Source organism: Pundamilia nyererei, unplaced genomic scaffold (genome assembly GCF_000239375.1).
Source record: "Pundamilia nyererei isolate P.nyererei 1_Seehausen unplaced genomic scaffold, PunNye1.0 scaffold00119, whole genome shotgun sequence".
Lineage (NCBI taxonomy): Eukaryota > Metazoa > Chordata > Actinopteri > Cichliformes > Cichlidae > Pundamilia > Pundamilia nyererei.
In genome coordinates this window covers 2,269-4,295 of record NW_005187520.1, presented here as the reverse complement: position 1 = coordinate 4,295, position 2,027 = coordinate 2,269, and the positions used below count along the sequence as shown (strand labels likewise).

The following is a 2,027-nucleotide window of genomic DNA, read 5'->3' as shown; positions in this document are numbered from 1 at the left end:
ACAAGTGGACAAACCAGTGTATTTTGAGCTTAGGAAGGCGGGGCCACCTGAGGCCGGAGGCCGTAACATTATAGAAACACTGACACATCAGCCAAAGAACTACTGCTTTATTTTTTAACTAGAAAGACTTAAATCTGTGGGACTAGTGTATTCATAATGGAAAATGTCAATTGTCGCTGGTAATTTTAACACAGCATATGAGCCATTACACAAGGAATGAAAATAAGAGACAGTTCAGGTTTCTCAGTAAACACAGATGAAAGTTATGCCTGCTGGAAACAAACCAAGGACTATGCAATCTGAGCTCTATAAAATATGTAGTGTACATCTCAACCAGTGGGACCAGATTTCCCTGCTTTAAAAAAAAAGTAGGTTCCTATGAAAACTCCAATCAATCCAAGACTCAGGCCAAGTCCACAGAAGACAGCTGGACCTTTGCTGAGCTCATCTGTTTCAACCTCTGCAGAGGACAGCAGAAAGAAATGATGAATTCTAGACATTAAATCGTAATATATGTGCTAAAATATCTGAAGCTTCTTTGTTCTCACCCCAAAACTTGGTCTGAGGCTCGTCCAGCAATTCATGTTCCACAGTGCAACTGTAGATGTCTCCTTTCTCTGGCACAAAGTTGAAGTAGGACAAAACATAAGCAGTCCCATCAGGATTGGACAAAGTTTTGATGAAAGGGTCTTCCACTGTTACTTCTACATCATTCTTGGTCCACTTAATGTTGATCGAAGGAGGAAAGAAGTGGTTGATGAAGCAGATGAGGGTATTATCTTCCCCTGTTATCACTTCATCTCTGGGGTAGATGATGAATTCTGGTGGTTCTAAATTAAATGAACACATGATTTTCTTAAATTCAACTTTCTCGTTTAAAAAAAAAGATCTAAAAAACTTGCAGCATAAACAGTGAAAACTGAACAGGAAACATAACAGTTTGAGTTTCACTGACCTTTTTTCTTTATTACAGACTTGTCTGGCTTCCATCTGTAGATGTCATTTTTGCACATACTTCGATATAATACTGCATATTGGTAGGCGTCGGGTAAATGAAAACTTACGGGAATTTTGCTCTCCCAAATCAGAAGATCTTTTTTAAAGTCTGCATAGTATACGTCATCACCATCGAATGCTGCACAGATTTGAGTATCACTTGAGTCAAAACATCCATAGATGTGACAAAGTGTATGACTTCCTAGGATCAAGTGACAACACAGTTAAAAACACAGTGTTAATATATTCTAAATTACAAAAACAATAAGTCATAAACACAGCTTACAAGATGAAAGTTTACGGATTAACCAGTAATGGGAAATAATGATACCTACCTTCAGCCTCGACGCAGGCTGCTGTAGACAAAATAATTATGGTTTTAAGGAACATATTCAGTCTGTACTTCTCGGTGTTCTGCCTTGTCTTTAGTATCAAAGTTGACGCTGATACAAGACAACTTCCTCATTGTTAAACAAATCATATAAATGTTGCTGGGAAGAGAACAGGAGGAGGGGAAGAGTCAAGTAGAACTTGCTGAACAGCTTAAACTAAGATAAATACAGTTTATTGAGCAAAAAATCAAATCCAAATGAGCACATTCACTGTGGATACTGTTGGGTTTTTATGAGAGCGAAGCCAAAAATGCTCAAATTATCAGTTTTCAGAATTTATAATTAAACATTTAGAATTTCAAATTAGTTTTACATGGTGCCGTGGACCTCCGTCTCTCTGGCTCAGAGACAAAATGCTGCTATACTCAGGCAGTAAAGACTTTTATTGCGTGTGGTAAAACCAGAATGTTAACATGATTGGTCAGCAGTTGGAGACTTTAGACCCTGTGTATGCCGGCTTGTACATATACACGAGAGACACGAGAGTTCTTCTTTACTTATGTTTACTGTGCTTCTCTAAACGTACACAGGTACACCGTAGAACTGGTGATTACAATTGTACAAGAAAATTATATTCCAGCCTTTAAACATATTGCAATATAAAATTCACAAAATATAAACAAACATACCACTTTGTGG

The 2,027-nt window shown here is 37.6% G+C and overlaps 1 protein-coding gene across 1 annotated transcript; it reads right to left on the bottom strand.

Annotated features, from left to right (window-relative positions):
- Nucleotides 1-37: 37 nt before the first annotated feature.
- On the bottom strand, nucleotides 38-1,432 carry LOC102198355 (H-2 class II histocompatibility antigen, A-Q alpha chain-like). The gene is made up of 4 exons (XM_005742266.1): nucleotides 1,332-1,432; nucleotides 956-1,198; nucleotides 549-830; nucleotides 38-460 (listed from the first exon to the last, which is right to left on the bottom strand). The coding sequence occupies exons 1-4, from the start codon at nucleotides 1,384-1,386 to the stop codon at nucleotides 330-332; spliced, it is 711 nt and encodes a 236-aa protein (XP_005742323.1). The 5' UTR covers nucleotides 1,387-1,432; the 3' UTR covers nucleotides 38-329.
- Between the last annotated feature and the right edge of the window lie 595 nt (nucleotides 1,433-2,027).